The 16,635-nt window shown below is 41.2% G+C and overlaps 1 protein-coding gene across 10 annotated transcripts in view; it reads left to right on the plus strand.

Annotated features, from left to right (window-relative positions):
- Nucleotides 1–16,635, plus strand: part of LOC122738264 (BTG3 associated nuclear protein) — a 257,684-nt gene that overhangs the window by 64,881 nt on the left and 176,168 nt on the right. For 6 of the 10 annotated variants that reach the window (XM_043980316.1, XM_043980317.1, XM_043980319.1 and 3 more), the window contains exons 5-6: nucleotides 3,575–3,697; nucleotides 5,738–5,913. In XM_043980316.1, the coding sequence (XP_043836251.1) occupies nucleotides 3,575–3,697; nucleotides 5,738–5,913 (299 nt within the window). The remainder of the gene's footprint in view (nucleotides 1–3,574; nucleotides 3,698–5,737; nucleotides 5,914–16,635) is intronic. The other 4 variants (XM_043980322.1, XM_043980324.1, XM_043980323.1 and 1 more) reach the window with 1 other exon arrangement.

Below are 16,635 nucleotides of genomic sequence, written 5' to 3' on the forward strand. Positions count from 1 at the left end.
GACAGTAAGTTATTTGCCTTTAGTCACCCAGCTGCTAAGTCTATATTCAGTCCATTGTGCCATCAACATATTTTTTGGATTTAACAATGAATGTTAAAAATTGCTTTAACCTGGAATTGGGGAAAAATAAAATATTAAAAAACAAAGCTAAGCCAAATACTCTTGTGGATTATCAATCAACAAGTGTTAGCTGACCATTTCCATCTACTCAGGACTACAGAATACATATGGTGTGATCTCTATATGCAAGGAGCTGAGCTGAGGGATAGGAGTAGGGAGAGACCTCCTCCTTTCCCCACTTTCTACTTTCAAGGAGCTTATGCTATGCCTTTAGGATACAGCATATGCATAGATGGTCATCTGGGTAGCACAGGAGATAGAGAGCAGGGCCTCAATTCAGGAAGACTCCTCTTTCTGAGTTCACATCTGGCCTCAGACACTTGCTAGCTGTGTCACCCTGGGCTTAACCCTGTTTGCCTCAGTTTCTTCATCTGTCAAATGAGCAAAGCACTCCTGTATCTTTGTTAAGAAACCCCAAAGAGTCAGACATGACTGGAAAATGACTGAACAACAACAAACATACATAGGTAAATAGAAGGTAATTTGGGGAGAAGAGATAGGCTTAAGAACTCTTGGAGACTGGAAAAGGCTTCCTGAAAGAGGTGGCACCTGAGATGAACCTTGAAGGGATACAAGATGTCATTCAGTCAAGTACTTACCATGTCCTGGGGACTGTGAAAATGTGGAGGGAGGATACTTCAGGCATAAGAGACAACAGCTGGTCTAGATGCACTGAGTGGGAAGACAGAATGCTGGGTCAGAAGAGCGGGTGGCAGGGAGACCCATTTGGTGGAAGCTTGGAGCTCTTCAGAGGGCATTCAAGTCCAATAAGACTCGAAGGTACTTTGGCTCCAGGTTATCTTGTGCCTTGAATGCCAGTGCGGGAAGCTTGTGTTTTTCCAGAGGTGACAAGGAGTGGGTTTTGGAGAAGGCGAATGACGCTTTAGCAACATTATTTTGGCAATTGTGTGGAGAGGGGAGAGCCTGGGAGCAGGTGGGCCCAAAGGGAGCCATGGCCATTAGGAGGGCCAGGGAATGCATAGAAAGGTGACAGAATTGGGGAGGGAGAGCTGAGTCCTTGGCTGTGCATGGAGGTGTATTAGAGACAGGAGCAGCAAGAGCAAATGCTGGCCGCCTTGGACGTGGGAGGGCCTGGGTTTGAAGGCTTCCATTAACACCTGCAAGCTGTGTGAACCTGGACAGGTCATTGAAACTCATCTCTCTATAAGCATAATATAATTATCTACATCATAAGGTTGTTCTGAAGTTTAATGAGATAGTTGTGAGGGAGAATAATCAAGGATTACCCCCTGCGTGATGAAACTTGTGCAAGTAGGAGGGTGGGGGTCCCCTCCACAGAGATGGAGAAGGTTTAAAGAACTGGCAGCCTGAAGAGGTGGGATAATAAGTTCTGCTCTGGAGATGTTGGTTACATCTGATATGTCTCTGGCCTAGCTGGGGGCCTGGTCCCCCTAGGCAGGGATGGTGATTGGGCCTGGAGGTTAAGAGAGACGAGGGCTGGAAATAGAGATGTGGGTGGTGTCTGCAAGAAGATGAGCTGGAGGTTGGAGCTCACCAAAGAAGAGAACATAGAGAGGATCAGAGAGCCCCAGACAGAGCCATATGGAGGCTGCAGCTTGATGGGGCATGGTGGCTAGATGCAAAGGAGACTGGAGTGGCCGTGCTAAGGGAAGGTCCCAAGTTAGATCTGGAATGGACCTCAGAGTCCGTCTAGTCCATCCCCTTCATTTTACAGGTAAGGAAACCGAGGCCCAGGGAAGGGATGACCCTGACCCAGGGTCACAGGTAGAGTGAGAAGGGGGATTTGAATCCTGCTTCTCTGACTTGGAAGCCAGGGTTCTGTCTTCTGTGTGAGGAGCGTCTGACGTTATTTGTGCATTGGGTTACACAAGTCAATGAGATGCATGAAATGAATTGTCACAGAATTTAAATTATAAACGTAAGATTGGTACATAGGTCTTTGCCAATGGGAAGATACTCTTCAGTGCACATCAGTAGTAAATGGTAAAAATATAAGGATGGAAAGGGAAGGGAATAAGCAGTTTTAAGAGCCTCTTATGTGCCAGGTGCTATGTGAAGTTCTTTACAAATATTATATCATTTGATATAAGTACCTTTAAAAAAAAGGTCTTACCGCAGAAATAGTGGAACCAAATTCCATTTTAAAAAACCTATTTGATTAAAAAGATTTATTTTTCAGCCTAGAATTAACTCATCATTTGGAGATTTTTTTCAGATGCCAAGTGATGCCATCTGTGAAATTGGCTTTTGTGACAAAGTATATACTAAAATATGGTAGTGAATTTTACTTTGTAATCCTAATTAATCAATGATTTAATTGGTGGGAGTGTTCCTTCCATCAGTATGAATTGCAAATCTTGTAGTATGTAGTCACTGAGAAAGGTTGTGGCTAATACAATGTCCCCTGGTTGCCAATCTTCTGGTCCTAAGCCTTTCCGGGCTTTAAAAGGCCAATACTAAAGAGTGCCTTACAAAGCCCCCATCTTCAAAGCCTTTCCAGCTTGGGTACTAATTTAAGAGGTTGTTTTCCAGTGTCATAGAGTTTAAGAACCCAGCATCACCATCCATACCACAATGAGGCAGGGTAAGACTTTAGTGAAGGCCAATGGGGAGTTATTGAAAAATTGAACTTGCCATTTAGACAATGAATTGACTCTGTTGAGTTTTAGATGGTGGTGTCCCCAAATGCCCAACTTAAGTAATTATTTGAGGTTATTTTACTCTCTTCTCCTTCCTCCCCCCCAGCAGATTAAGTGACCATTTCCTCAAACTTAGATTTATGTCGTTTTAAAAGTGTTTTCAGTATCATTTTTCTTTATGGAAGTACCACATTTTAAAAAAATAATTATTCTTGGAATGCATTCCATTTTATCTGATAAAATTACTCCAGATATTGTTTCCCTTCAGAGAAGAAAATGGAAGTTTCTTGGGCTTTATGATTTAGAGACTTTTCCATAAAATTTATCAGTTTAAAATACCAGTGTTATTCTGCTAGTAGTCACCTACCAACTTGTAGAATTCTAATAAAATTAGATCTGATTACCAAAAAACCTGGTAATTCTTGGAATGGCTAGATCAAAAATGTAATCAATTAGAACTTTAGACTTTGGATTATAGGAGATAGTTGGGATAGAATGGGTAAAGATTACAATAAATTTTTGAAGCTATTTCAAAGAACTTATTGAATAAAGGTAGTATCAAGTTTTATTTATCTTAGCAGAGATATGGAGAATACTTTCAGTCCTAGAATATTTTTTCTTTGCCACTTAGTATACTACTTGTGGGTTTTTTTGGGGCTGGAGGTGGGGAGAGAGGGTTTTTTTTTTTTTAGTGACATATTTGGATTTTCTATTCCTTAATTCAGTTCAGTTAATACAGGTAATAGAGAGTTGACCTTACTAGATTAATCTAATGTACGATTAACATGTTGTTTCTTTAAGTTATTTTTTTCTTTGTGATTTTTGTTTCATAGCGTCGTCCCCCAGACTACAGTAATACTGAACAATGATCGACAGAACTCCATTGTAGCCAAGATGGTTGGGCAAGAAGAACCTTTGAGCAGGGCAACGGATTCCCTGGAAAATATCCTTAGCAAGTCAGTAGCAACAGCACCAATCCCACTTCTCTGTTTCCATTTGACGCTCTTACCAGCCTCTTCCCTATGACATTGAAAAGACCAAACTCAAGATCACTTCTATTTTTGTTATGCTAAGGGAAAAATCAGAATGTATTTATATTGCTATAGGCATTGAACCAGTCTAAAAAAAAAAAAAGAAACTATGCAGACCTTTTGTGTTACTACTTGTGAACTTAGAATGTAGTTAAATTATGATGAGTATCATTGTCCTATGTGACTCATGCTATAGAGTGGGTGATGTGGTATAGATTAAGATATGGAATTTGGTAACTTTTAAAGTTCTGAGTTTAGCTCGGACACTGAAAGTGCTTACAAAATGTTCAGGGAATTTCTTGGACCCTTCTTCAGTAGTAGAACTAGATTACTCATCTTGTTCATAGGAACATAACCCCCCCCCCCCCCCCCACACACACACACACACTGGTTTGTTGAGAAAATTGGCCAGCAGTTAGAGATACTTTAATGTAACGATTTTCTGGATCAATAGCAATGATATTAAGATGTTTACACCACCTGTCTTTCTTTTCAGTGAATTCTGTAGGCATGTCTATTTTGTGACTTTTTCAGAGAATAGCTTTTTTTAGTTAAAAAGTACAAATTTCAGAATGCTTCGGCATAGGAAAAGGCATACAGTTATCACTGTTATGTTCAGGTAAATTACTTTTGGCCACCTCAGCTATGACAAACTCGCTTCCTTCAGCCTTCTCCCAAAGATAACTTTTCTGCCACATGTTTTCCATCTACTGCCTTATAAAGCCTTGGGTTGCTTTTTTCTACCAAACTTTCTCTGTTAGCAAACTGCTTCCTCTCCTGCTTTTGGTGTAACTTTATTGTCTTGGCCTAATACTCTTGGAAACCAGCTGGGTTTATGGAGAACTGAGAATGGCTGGAATAGGGAAAAATGTGGCAAATTCCCCAAGATTTTCTCTCAATTGGCTTTGTTAGCTGCTTGAAATGGGAAGGCTTGATTCATCTCACTGAGTATCATTGAGGTCACATAGAATACTTGCTGCCCTTCCTCTAAGAGGAGCCCCAACTTGGACGGTCAGCGTTGCTAAGATGGTGGTCCAGAAGCAGCTATGCCGCACCAGCCAGTCCCCTCCATTTTTTGTCATGCACAAAAGATTGTCTTCCTCCCCAGAGATCTCATTGTTATTCACCACTGCCAGTTAAGGGATTAGAAAGGAGTCAGTGTAGAAGTCTGGTATTAAGAGAGGGTGAAAAAGATGTCCGAATCCCCTCCCAGCTGTCATCTAGTTTCTCCTAGTTCTTTGTCTCTCTAAACATTTGCTCTCTTTGACGCTGAGATGGCTGAAGTGCTCAGTAAAGCCCTCTTCTAGTGGATTATCTGCTGTTTTATTATCTGCTTTCTGCTCTCTTTGATTGTGTTGGGATCGCCAGGATTTCAAATGCTATTGTAGCTATTAGAGCGGTTGACGTCTTGCACCGAATTGACTCAGCAGAATTCTCTTAAAACACTTTTTTATTTTATTTTTTTTTGCCCCGACCTGGTAGTTTAGAAAGAGAAAGAGGGTAAAGGAAATTACATTGAGCTATTTCACTTGTTAATTCTCTACAGGCTGCCCTAGGAGATCAGAAGCCAGTGTTCTATGTTTTGTCATAGAATAAATTTACCTGTTTTGTTTGGTGATGAAACTAGAACATAAAATAAGTCACGGAGAGTGCAGGCATTACTTTTTTAATCTTCAAAATATGACTGGCATCCTTAGATTTTCAGATGGATGGCTTTCGTTTGATTCTGATGTCAGCATCGTGGAATTGCTTTTTAATGTTTGCGTTTTCTACCCTGTTACTTACCAAACCTTGTTATTGTTCATATATGATATGTGTTACCATACAGGAAAACGCTTGGATCTTTATGAAGCATAAAAATGATTCTTTAGAGAAAAAACAAACGTCCCAGTGATTCAATGTTAGCCTCTCCTCTTTTTGTTCCATAAATTGACAAGATGTGGGTCTGCTCTGTTTCTGTTTCAGTGCTGTTCCTGCACGTAGGCAAAACACCATAGTGGTGAAAGTTCCAGGCCATGAAGATAGTCACAATGAAGACGGGGAGAGTGGATCAGAGGCCAGTGACTCTGTTTCCAATAGTGGACAGTCAGGAAGCCAGAACATTGGAAACAATGTTACTTTGATAACGTTGAATTCAGAAGGTATGTCGTATCTAGTGGGTGTTAAAGGGGCAAAGCAAATGAATGAAAGTCATCGCAGAGTTAAAACCACACTGACTTGAAGTGAATTCTGTTGCCTTTGCTTCCCTCATGAGGCGATTTTTAAGACAACTGTTGCCCTGTGGCATTCAGATAGAACCTTTATTTGTAATACATGTTGAAAATAATGCAGAGCAGGGTCTTGGGAAGTTTTACATCATTTTGCAGCCATTTGTTGAATTATCTTTTCAAGAGTATGTTGTATTTGGTTGAGATAACACTTTGAAAATGGAATATGCTGCATTGTGTTCACCACTGAGAACAGAAATAGAATTTTAGAATGGTAAATTCTCAGGGTTCAGAAGGTGCTCAGAGACTCTATTTATTCCATCTTGGACCTGGACAAGAATTCCCTCCACAGTGTAGCTGAGAAGCGGTCATCTAGTCTTTCCTGCAGACCTCGTTTTATTACCAAGAGCCTGACATCTACCAAGGGAGCCCATTCTACTTGTGTGAAGCTTACATTAGGAGGATTTTTTTCTGACCATCAAGCCTCGCTTTTCCTCTTTGCTGCTAATATGTACTGCTCTTCATTGTGTCCTTTGGGGCCAAACAAGACAACCATAATACCTTTTCAAAAAAACAGCTACTGATGTCTTTATAAAATTCCTCGACCCTTCCCAAGGAGCCATGTCTTATATTAAACAGTTAAGAAAGGAGGAAAGGAAAAAAAAAGTTCTTAGCTAATGTGAAAAAAAGTCTGACTTTCATGAAATGTCCTGTACCCATGGTCCCTCATGTCTGCACTGAGGTGTTTTGAGTGGGAAGGGAAATGTCTTCTCATGTGGGTCCTTTGGGGCCAGTCTTGGCCTTTATAATTCTGTAGGTCTAATCCCTCTTTAGTGGGATGGTTCTTCAAATACTTGACAAGTTACCACCTTCTTCCCCTGTCCCTTCTTCAGATTCAGCATCCTTAGTTCCTTTGACCTATCCTTCTGTGGCTTGAAGTCAACGCCTGTCACCATCCTGGTTGCCCTTCAAAGCCAGCTTTCTCTCCAGTTTATCTGTGTCCCTCCTAAAATGGAGTGCCCATGACTTAATAGATGCTTCCAAATGTGGTCTGGCCAGGGCAGGGCACGGTGGGGCTATCCTTCTAGCTTTTCAAAGGCAGGCAGCGTTATTGGTTTTGTCTCTGTGTCTGTAGCACGGTGCCTAGAACATAGCATATGCTCAATACTTGTTTATGGAATTGAAGACCTCTTTCATTGCTCCTTCCCCCTTTAGAGTCCACAGGTTTTTGAATATCATTGCCTTTGATGAGGAGGCACAAAAATGTTTAATATATCGGTTGCTGTAATTTCTCGAACTGTTTCATGGATATGGAATTCTTTAGAAAAATAAACAGCATGCTTGCTCTAAATATGCTTTTCCTTCTGTAAGATTCCTAATGGGAATAGGCCATCCATTTATCTTGTGTGTAACTTCAGGGCTTTGTAGACACATTTTGGGGGCACAAAAATGTCTATAAGTTTCATTTAATAGACCATACAAGGCAGAGTTGAACTTTGAATGTTTAATTTCTGAATTTTTGTGCTTCAGTGTATGTGGCATTAATAAAACTTCTTGAAGTTCATTAAATAAGAAAATGGTGGCTAGAAAGAGGCATTAAATGATCAGAGATGTATGATTTAAATGGAGAATTCCAGAATTTTAGAGTTTGATGGGGCCCACCAGGGCATCTAGTGCAGCTCATACTTGGTCTGTCTCCATCAGATGTGACTGTGGTCACCTGGGTGTTCTTCCCTTGTTCTCACACACAAGGTTTCTCTTATCGTTGCTTTGGCTTGTCCTCTTGATTTGTAGTGAACTCACAGTCTACCAAAACCCACAGGTCTTCACTTCAATGCTGTGTGCACTGAATAATATTATTATAATATTATAATTAATAAATATTAAGTGCCTACGATTTGCCAGGTCCTTGTTCTCGGTCCTGGAATGCAAAGGCAGAAACGAGGGAGTTGTTATGTTTTCCTAGAGTTGCCTCCCCCAACTTGAGCTTGTGAGGAGGCTTTATTGTGGCTGAGTGTAATAACTTTCATTCCATCTATATTAAGAGTCATCTTAACAGGCCTGATAACGCACATAGACAGCACAACAAAAGCATGGGGGACAGACTAGCACCTCCTGTCGTATAGTGGGTATTCTCTGGGCAACCCTTTATGATTACAATAGCCAGTTTAGAGAGTGCTTTAAGATCTCACTGGATCCTTACAGCAAGGAGAGGAGATAGTTGTGATCGTGACCTTGGAAGGTAGAGGAAGCTGTTGCTTGCCTAGGCAAGCAGGCAGAATTGGAACTCAGGTCCTCCTGACTCCAGATCTAGCATTCTCTCCACTCTAGCAGATAGCTGCCTTGTATGTAAATTGCAGGTCTTCACTGGGAGATGGACTCTCCAGTGGTGGTTCCCTGCGTTGATGAAACCACATACATGGACAAAGCAGACCAAACCATCTGTGCTCGTGTTAGTAAATGACCTGTAATGGTATCATGAACTGTGTTCTTTACTTGTTGCCAACTTTGACTTTTCTACAGTCAGTGAACCTGACCTTGGGTGTCATGTCTGCTTTCCTGCTTTTTTAAAGGCTACGTTATTTAGAAAGTATGCATCAGTAAGTTTCCATCACACATTGTATTTGGAAGCCTGTGGACAGATGAGGCGTGTGGTACGACTTTACACTCTTTTCAGTTTATTTGTTCCTTTCTTAGTTTTCAAGTGCGTTATCTCTAGAATAAAATGAGAAGTCATAGGCCTTCCCCGGCTTATGATGCTGTGTGTTCCTGAAAGTTCCTTTTCTCGTCATTTCTTTGGAACCTGGGGCACATTCTTCTGCAGGGTGGTTAGGTTCCTGGGCTAGACCACAGAAGCTGTCACTCTTCCCATGTAATCAGGTTGTTCAGGAGGTGCTTTGCAAGTAGCAAAGCATTATGAGTTATTTTTACTACTCCAGAACCTCATCAACATATATTATCTTTATGGGAAACACATTCTGGAACCCAATTTGGGATTCCAAGACCATGTCTTCCTGTTGAAAGTGAAGTTGACAGCTCCATGTGTGAGGGTTGTGGGGCTTCATGAGAGAGAGGATAGATGTGAGAACTCTGGTATAAAGTTGGTGCTTGGAGCTGCAGAGGAGGCGCTGCTAGAGGGTCTCAAGGGGGAAGGGCCCGCGGTGGCCTGGCCACAGCACGGTGCTCTGACATTGCCCCAGGAATGCTTCTTCTCCTCTTTGTCCTGTGAGACTTTTGGCTCTTCTGATCAGAGTTTCTCTCCTTCCTGGCCTGTTTACCTGCTGTCTTCCTCAAACTGTGCACACAGCCCTTTTGAGTCTTTTGAGTGATTTTTATTGACAACCGCAGTAGAAAATGAAGGGGGGAGAGGAATGGGTGTAAAAAAGGTTCCCTCCAGTTTCCTTTTTTCTTTTCTATTTCCCCTTAGAGTCCCACAAGTGCTAATAATGATTAGTGTTCAGATGCACTAGAAAGATGCATCCAAGAATTAAGATTGATGTACATTTCAGAAGGACTGACACGGCCATTCATCATGGGAATTGGAGTGAAAAGCAGGGTGGAGCCTTGGGATTAGGGTTGGAGGAGCCTCTGGGGACAGTAGTGAGGATGGAATGGGGCTTGGGGGTACGACTGATGGGGTCAGCACTGAGGATGGAGGGGCCAGTATCACAAGTGGCCTTAGGCATTTGGTCTTCTTTTGTCTCACTAAAGTTAATTTTGCTAGATCTACCTCTCCCCTACCCTCCTTGTACATGCTTAGTATCTGTCAGTTAGCAAGTATCTATTAGGCACCTACTAAGGTGCTGACACTGCTAGGCATTGGGATACATAAGTGACAGACTCTTGTCCTCAGAAGGGGTGTTTACCTTATTGAGAGACAATATGGAGATCCATAAGTATGTGCAAAATATATACGAGGTAATTGTGAATTATAAACATAAGACAATCACAATGATTAAATAGCATTAGATTACATATTAATAGATAAAATATAAATAGAAATGTGAGAAAGAAGAAAGGGGAGAGTTGAGGGTAGGGTTCTGGGCCATAGGCCATGGAGGTAGAAGAAGGGAGAAGTGGGAATGGGAACAAAAAGGGGAGTTCTGATCTCTGTGCGACAAGGAGAACGGTTTTCCTGGGTGGCAATTTCTTGTTGGGAATTGCTTGTCTTCTCTCATCCAAATTGTAGTTGTGCATTTCCTATCTGGAAGTGGAATGCCGTCTTCCACTGAGCCTTCTGTTTGTTTTGTCTACTACTTAGAGAGCTTCTTGACACTTTGAACCCCTGGCATGCCTTTGTGACCAACTTCTACTTCCAGAGCTTGGGGGGAGATAAGGGTAATAAACATCTTAAAGAGATGAAGCTGCAGAGGAGACAGCCCCCCAAGCTAAGCATGATAGTTGAAGGAAAAACTACAATGATCTAAATACAGATTTTGAACATCTTTATTTAAATTTACTAGGTTGCCAGACATAGATTTTTAATTACATGTACTTCTTTGTGTATCTTTGCGTAATTGAGTCTTCCTGTTTTGGTAACTGGGATGGTTATTTTGCTTGAAATGATCCCTCTGGAACTCGAGGAGCATTACTCATAGTTTCTTTTGTTGGTCATTGGTAACTCTCAAAGTCTTTTCTTCCTTGTATTGTTTGATCTTCTCAACATTTTCAAGGAGGCAGCATCCCAGGAGGTGGTACGAGCTCCTTGGGAGTTGAGGAAGTTGAGATGTAAATGACTCTACCAAAGTCTTATAGCCAATGAGTACTGGGCTCAGAACCAACTCAGAGCTCAAACATGGACTTTGCCAGGGCTTGTGAGCAGAGTTGGAATTTTCTGAAAGTTTCTCCCATCAGACATGGCTTTGTGGATGCACAGAGTGAGCATGCAGAGTAGGGGTGGGGAGCACGGGATGCCTGAATTAGTAAATTACGTAGAAGTTTTCTTTTTTTCTTTCTTTCTTTTTTTTTTTTTTTTAGTGAGGCAATTGGGGTTAAGTGACTTGCCCAGGGTCACACAGCTAGTAAGTGTTAAGTGTCTGAGGCTGGATTTGAACTCAGGTCCTCCTGAATCCAGGGCCGGTGCTCTATCCACTGCGCCACTGAGCTGCCCCTACACAGAAGTTTTGAAGGGAAAAAAGGAGTCTTCCATCTGTTTTGATCACGTAGCTCACTTTTGGTGAAATCTCGCCAGTGGCACAGTGCTGGGAAATGACTGGGCAAGTGTGATTCTTTACCCATTTCTTGTGGATGGTGTTGAGAGGATGTGTACAGCCTACATGTGGCACCTGATGTTCTGGGTCCAGTTCTCTTCTCCTGATAGTAATTCAGCATGTGCTTCTATAGTTTTTACCCCCAAAGGGTCTTCTAGGCCAGCCTAGTCTACAAGTATTTCTTGAGTGGTCGCTATGGACCGGATTTCTGGGCCTGATTTGGAGACACAGAGGAAGGCAAAGACAGCCCCTGCTCTCAAGGAGCTTACATGCTAATGGGGGAGACAATATGCAAACATCTATGTACATAGGAGACACGCACACTCAGAGGAAAAAAATGATCATCCAGTGGCCAAGTGGAACTTTAGCTGAGATTTGAAGGCAGAGAGAAGGAAGAGGAGCCATCTGGACCTGGGGAACAGACACTGAAAAGGTGACTAGTTGGGAGATGGAGCACCATGTGTGTGAGGTGCAGTAAGGATGGCAGGGTGACTGGATGGCAGCGTACATGGAGGAGAGTGAAGTGCATGAAAACTGAAAGGGTGGAGAGGAGCCAGGTTGTGAAGGTTGGGAAACCCCTCTGAAGGTGATTTTGAAGGTGATAGGGAGCCACTGTTTATTGAACAGGGAGATGACATATTATATCATCGTTATGGTCACCCTTATGTTGAAGGAAGACCACTTTGGCAGCTGAATGCAGCATGCCCTGGACTGGGGAGAGACTCGAGGCAGGGGACACGGCCCAGCTGTGAGGTGATGAGGGCCTGCCCCAGGCTGGGGAAAACCAGCCTAGGTGACATTTGCTGACATATGTATGACTCCTGCTACTGGGAGCATCATGTGAATTAAGAAAAAAAAATGGTCCCCCCCGGCCCCCTGCTGCCAGTGTTTTTTCTGAATATGGCCTACATAACTTATATCTTAAGATGAACATGGTCCACGGTAAATATGCATTTTATCTAGAAAACAAACATGGAAAATTGTCTAAAATATTTTTAGTGATCACTATGGACCAATTTACTGGGCCTGATTTGGAGACACAAAGGAAAAAATTTTACTGAGAAAAAAAATCCATTTTGGGATTTGTAAGTTTTATATATATAAAACATATTCCATATATACATATATGTGTATATATGGAATATGTTTTATATATATAAATATGAGAGCAGTATATATGGAATATGTTTTATATATATATTTGGAATTATTTTATTACAGCTCTTCTAAGCATTTATATGTTATGCTTCATATAGCTATGTCCTTGGGGAAATGTATTTATCCCAGGAAGATTTTTAATGTGATGAAAACATTTGCTGGATTTTTTCATTTTAGATATGATTGCTTGGCACAGATTATATTGAGACAGATGTGGTCTTTTTTTTTTTTTAAACGTGATTGTTGTATATGTAAATGGTGAAAAAACAGCTAATCCATTAATGTCCCCTGGATCAGATTTACTTTGGACCTTTTGTAGAATCATCCATTAAAATTTTTTCAGTGAGATTTATGCTGTAGGAATTTGCATTGGTGTCCTTAACACCCCCCATGACTGGAAACGACTTTGCTCATCTGTAGGGAATGTTAAGTAGGCTAGTTGGTTTCAGAGAAATTGCCCTATTAACATAAAACTGCTAAAGAATGATAGGCTTGTCTTCTTGATTTAGTCATTTTATTTCTTGATAAGAACCAAAAGTTGCAACTTGGCAGCTTGCTCTTATCTTCTTGTAAGAGAGAACTTAAATGCCTAAAGTTGACTTTGGAATGACCCAGATCTCACAGTGGCCATGCTCTACCAAGTTCGTGTGGTCTGTACTAATTGCTGTGTCGTCTTTAAAGCAAATTTGGAATTGATTCTGTGGTATCTTGAAGGTCCTGCGGCTTGTTACCTCAGTGTGTGATGTGGTGCTGACTTGTATATCACGTTATGCCCCACGGGGGTGCTTTCTTTAATTGGAGTTTTTGGAAAATTATGAATTCTGGTTTAGCTCATTTTCTACACAACAAAAGGATTAAAACAGTCCCCTCTTCCTTCTTTTAAATCTTTTAGAAAATGGGCTAACACCCATTTAACTGAATAGAGGACAATAGACATAGCTTAATGACATATGTCCACAGTATTAGCAGTATCACCAAGGTCATGCTTAGGAACATGAATCATGATAACTCTTAAGTGGAGATGAAGCAAGTGTAGATTAGATTCAGTGATAGAGTGTATACTGACCTCACAACATATTCCATCTGTATGTCAAAGCTTAGTGGGAAAAGATATCTATATAGTGGTGTCTGTCTGTCTCTCTGACATCTCATAAGTTTAGAACTATAATACTAATTAGATTTAATTGCAGTATTTAAAAAAAACACCTTAGAGGTCTCTTAACTTTTTGTAATTACCCTTTATTGAATCAGCATAAGCAGAACTGGATATGTTTGGGGTGCTCTTATAGCTTCTGAACATTTTTAATTGAAGAGTTGAAGACCGAGAGTAGTTAGTGACCCTTGAGGAACTTTTCTTTTTTGGAAGCAGGGAGGTAGGTGGCTCAGTGGACAGAGCACTGAACCTGTAGTTCTGAAGACCTGAGCTCTAGTCCAGCTTCAGACACGTTAGTAGCTGTGTGACCCTGTGCGAGTCTGTTAATTGCTGTCTGGGCTCCGTTTCCACGTCTGTAATATGGGGAGAATAACAACACCTACCTTCCAGGGTCATGGTGAAGGCAAAATGAAAGATTTGCAAACTTTTAAAGCACTTCATAAATGATGGCTATTATTGTGTCAATTAGATGGCAGATTTGGCCATCTTAAAACTGTTTTTCTGGGAGTTCTGAACAACATGGTCTCTAAAGAATTGAAATTATGACTCATGTTGAACATAAGGTGGCTGCCCATAGACTACCAGCAGCATCTTACACTGAAGATGTGGGGTAAAAGCTGTTCAGGAAAAGTAGGATTGGAAAAGGGGTAGTTGTGTAGCAAGAACATCGAATAACAGATGAACTACATGTGCTAGCTCAAGGACTACACTAAAAATATCCAGATGAAAGCTGTCACCTTATTGGGTAGATCTTTTTCCCCCCAGGTAATTTAATCATTTTAGGCCAGCATGTTTATTAATAAAAGGATGGTCATTTGGCAGTCTCTCTTAGACCATAGACACCTCGTGGTGGTGGGCTCAGGGTTTATATGCCCTTGGAAGAGTAGGTGTTCCTGAGGGTGACAATCAACTCCGATTGGTCAATAATCCATGAGAAAATGAATATTATAATGGAGGCTGGGCTGTATTACAGTGAGGGTCTTGGCATATGTGTTGGGTAGATCTTCCAAAGAGGATTTTAAATTTAATTTGTTTTAATTACCATCAGTCAGCTTTTTCTAACCCTTCCCCCAATTTGTAATGAGAGAACCACAAAACCCCTGTTACACAAACACATGTGGTCAATCAAAATAAATTCCTGCTTTGGCCATGTCTAAGATAATATGCCTCAATTTGCACAAGCTTAGTCTGTCAAAAATCACTTATTAAGTGCCTCCTCTGTGCCAAGGCTGTGTACTAAGCACTAGGGATACAAAGAGAGGCGATAGACAGCCCCTGCCTTCAAGGATCTTATAATTTAAGGGGAGTGAGATAGAATTAGACTTTTCTGTGCTGGATTTGGGACCTCTTCTTCCCCTGGTATTCCTACACTGCTATGTTCTGTCAGGCTGATTCCTCAAGTAGATCTCCTTCCCAGTATCAGCAGACCCTCTTTCTCTCCCTGTGATGTTTTGGGTTGAAATAAAATTTAGGGTGACTTTTTTCTTGGATTCCCTAGTCAATCTCAGTCTAGATCATTTTCTAGACCTATTTGGAGTTGTGTGGTGGAGTTCTGCTGTACTGCTTGCTACTCTGCCATGTTGGCTCTGCCTCACTGGTACATCGTTTGTGAAGAAGTTTTGGGAGTACATTTGTTGTTTAATCATTTCAGTCATGTCTGAATCTGTGTTCCCATTTGGCTTTGGTGGTTGGTTGGTTGGTTGGTTTTTGGCAAAGATACTGGGGCAGTTTGCCATTTCTTTCTTCAGCTCATTTTGCAGATGATGAAGTGAATGCAGAGAGAGTTAAGTGACTAAGGGTCACAGAGTTAATCAAGAGTCAGGCCAAATATGAACTCAGGTTTTCCTAATTCCAGGCTTTGTTCTCTATACACCGCACCACCTCTCTGTTATTTGGAATGAGATGACTAGGTTCTAATCTACACCATTAGAGTGTGTATGCACACAATGATAAACTCACAGACATGCAGAAATATTTAGGCCGTCTTGAAGTTTTTTGTTTTTAAAGCTAATTTATGTTGAGCTTATAGTTCATTGGTACTTAGATATTTCTTACTTAGAGACTTGGGTGGGCAAGTGACTCCAACGTTGTTGATGTTGTACAGAGAGGGTACTGCTGTGCCTTCTCATCCTGCCTCATTCTTGCCCACATCCTCCTCTACATCCTTCCTGGAGGATCTGCATAGTGTGCTGGGTTCATCTTGCTCAGTTTCTCTTGCTATCTCTGAGAAAACTTGGTAGGTAGTGCCTCCTCCTAATGTTGTCTTTTACAGGATTTCCCAGGTGTAAACTGGTGCTGATAATATATGGTCACCCAACTTACACTCAACATGTGTCTCTCATTTATGTTTTTCAGCTGCCTCCCCTTACACAGTGCCTAGTCCATAATGAATAAATGCTTGTTGACTTGACTTGGGGTTACTTATCATTTCAAGTCTTTAAGATTGTGGCGTTCCATGATTCACAGCTGTGCTCCATCACGAGGAGAATGTGTAAATAATTTATTGCACAACATAAAGTTGTGTAACTCTTTAGGGCTTTAGGGGATGAATATAGTTACATCTCAACAAATACTTATATGAATGGGAGAAGAATGTTGTGGTGTTTGACAAGATTGGGATCATGTTCTGTGATGCTTTGTAGCCCTCACAGTACCCAGCGGTAGTTCTTGTGGTCAAGAAATATTTGCTGAGTGTTAAGTACTTTCGCACTTTGTCACATGCTATATCAATAGTACTGAAAGAGTGCCATGGCAATGGAATTTATCGATGAATGTAAAAAAAAAGTAAAAGCTGGGCCTTCTTTCTGTCAAAAAGAGATCGCCAATTTACTTTGAATAAAGCAGCAAGGTTTATGGATAGTATATGTAATGGCTACTATTTAAAAAACTGTCTGTCATGGAGATTTAGCCTGAAGAACTGGCTAATATTCAGTGTAAACAGTAGAAGCATGACACAGTTACTGCATCTACTCTTCTTTTGGGGAGACAGGGTTGTGTGAAAAACCCCCTAATTACTCAGTTATGCCACCACAAGCTGTGTGACCCTGGGGTGGTCAGGTCGACTCTTTGGGCTTGATAAACATTTTAGATTTAGAATAAGAAGGGACCTTAGCTATCTCCTGCTATGGTTTTTAT

The sequence above is a fragment of the Dromiciops gliroides genome, chromosome 2 (genome assembly GCF_019393635.1).
Source record: "Dromiciops gliroides isolate mDroGli1 chromosome 2, mDroGli1.pri, whole genome shotgun sequence".
NCBI classification, from domain to species: Eukaryota; Metazoa; Chordata; class Mammalia; order Microbiotheria; family Microbiotheriidae; genus Dromiciops; species Dromiciops gliroides.